The sequence below is a fragment of the Limulus polyphemus genome, unplaced genomic scaffold (genome assembly GCF_000517525.1).
Source record: "Limulus polyphemus unplaced genomic scaffold, Limulus_polyphemus-2.1.2 Scaffold4189, whole genome shotgun sequence".
Taxonomy (NCBI): Eukaryota; Metazoa; Arthropoda; class Merostomata; order Xiphosura; family Limulidae; genus Limulus; species Limulus polyphemus.
Window position 1 is genome coordinate 100,650 of NW_013669799.1, and position 1,841 is coordinate 102,490.

At 33.6% G+C, this 1,841-nt stretch overlaps 1 protein-coding gene across 1 annotated transcript in view; it reads right to left on the bottom strand.

The window, feature by feature from the left end:
- Window positions 1-1,841, bottom strand: part of LOC106470733 (glutamate receptor-interacting protein 2-like) — a gene marked incomplete at its 5' end in the record, with an annotated part of 20,744 nt that overhangs the window by 13,399 nt on the left and 5,504 nt on the right. Inside the window, one exon of the mRNA XM_022399367.1 lies at window positions 1,106-1,250. Coding sequence (XP_022255075.1) covers window positions 1,106-1,250 — 145 coding nt within the window. The remainder of the gene's footprint in view (window positions 1-1,105; window positions 1,251-1,841) is intronic.

Consider the following 1,841-nt stretch of genomic DNA (forward strand, 5'->3'; position numbering starts at 1 on the left):
AAAGTACATGATAGTTCTAGAAACGTTGCGTCATAGTAGTCACGTGACTCGCTGACGCAACAATACTCTATCCCTATTAAATAGCCTGTTACCCTCTATTTAAAAAAATATTCTTTCATCGATTTTATCTATGTTTAATCATGTTTCAGTTATTCCCATTATATCAAAATATTCCATTTCTACCAGTGGTCTAAAGTCATCTATTTTATTTCTTATACTTCTAGCATTACAATAGTAACAATTAAGCCTATCCTTATAACTACTTCTATACTCATTTCCTATGTTAAACTTTTCTTTGGCTCTTATTCTTTTTGCATTCAGTTTTTCCTGGCCCTCACCACTGTCTATTCTTAGCTTAAGACTTCCTTTAATAGCTGAGTTAATAGCCCTATCATACAAGCCAGCCCCTATCCTATTTAAATGTAAACCATCCATTGCAAAAAGTTCCCTTCTCCCACTGAACTAATCCCACAAGTCCAACCAGCCAATCTGCTCATCCTTACATACTAACCCAAGCCAAGCATGCCCTACTTATAACTTCATCCCCACGGTTAATTCTGGGTAGTATTCCTGACAAAATTAAGTTGTGGCCGTTTTCTTTAATTGCCTTTATCAACCCCTTATACTTATATACCTATGCATGTATATAGGGGTCCTTGCTCTATCTTAGCCTGCAGTTTCCCTCTGAATTTTGTTTTCTTAGGGAAAGCTGATGAACACTTACCTACCTATACAGAGTATACAACTACGATTATAAGAAGTTATCATATTTCATGCCCTTGGGAACCAGGTGGCTCAGTCTTCCTTGAAAATTACAGGGGGGGTATACCCCCCTTTGGATACTCCCAGTGAACTTCGATAAGTTTAGAATTCCTCAAGTTGAGTGGATTTTTTAATCCAAAATAATGAATCAAGATGAATAGATAAAAAAAGTTGGATATAAATTAAATTAAAAAATAGGTCATGCAAGTTGGTCATTCAACTGTTTATTTTCACATATATTTGGCTAACTTATTTTTCCCGATTTTCATCATTTCTTGGTCTCCACTACAACAAAATATGCCCAGAATTGTCATTCTAGGTGTAAAAAATTTCCCTTACTTACTTTTCTGCCAATCCTCCGTCCGTTAGTCCTGAAATTACAATAGGGTTGAAAGGTTCTTCAATTCCTGATATGGTTATTCCAAGCGGTCCTCCATGACGTACTAACTCCACAGTATAAACAACAGTTCCTGAGGAGTCTGGTTCTTCTAAGGAAACAAACAGATCACTAAATAAAACAGAAGTATCTGACGTTTCTGGTAAGATGGGTATCTTGGGAACAACAACACACGTAAGTATTAAGTATTATGACATTTAATTAAGTATTAAGTATAATGACATAGCTCGTTTTTAAAATAGGCTTAAGTATTTGCTTACAAATCATAATCGTTTATTTGTATAATATTACATATGAATAATGTATACTTAGAGAAGTTGTAACAGACTGATAAATACTAGAATTTAGAACAACACAGAATTATAGGTTGGGTTATAATAAATAATAAAAACAGTCTGTTAAATGTCTCATAAAGACCCAGTTTTTCCCATTGATGTGCATAAAGATGCTATTATCATTTGGAAATTAAATATTAAACACTTTAAAAGTTCTTCTTTCTCTGCTACAATTGTGGTACAGAAATGTTTTCATAGGTTAGTCATGTGTTTGGAAGAAAAGCTTTAGATGTGAAATATTGAGAGAAATTATTAAAATGTATGGTGAACCACGTGAGGTTTTACAAAAAAAAACAAAAAACGTCTGGTTTTCTGTATATATACCTATGGGTTGAAATTCATACAAA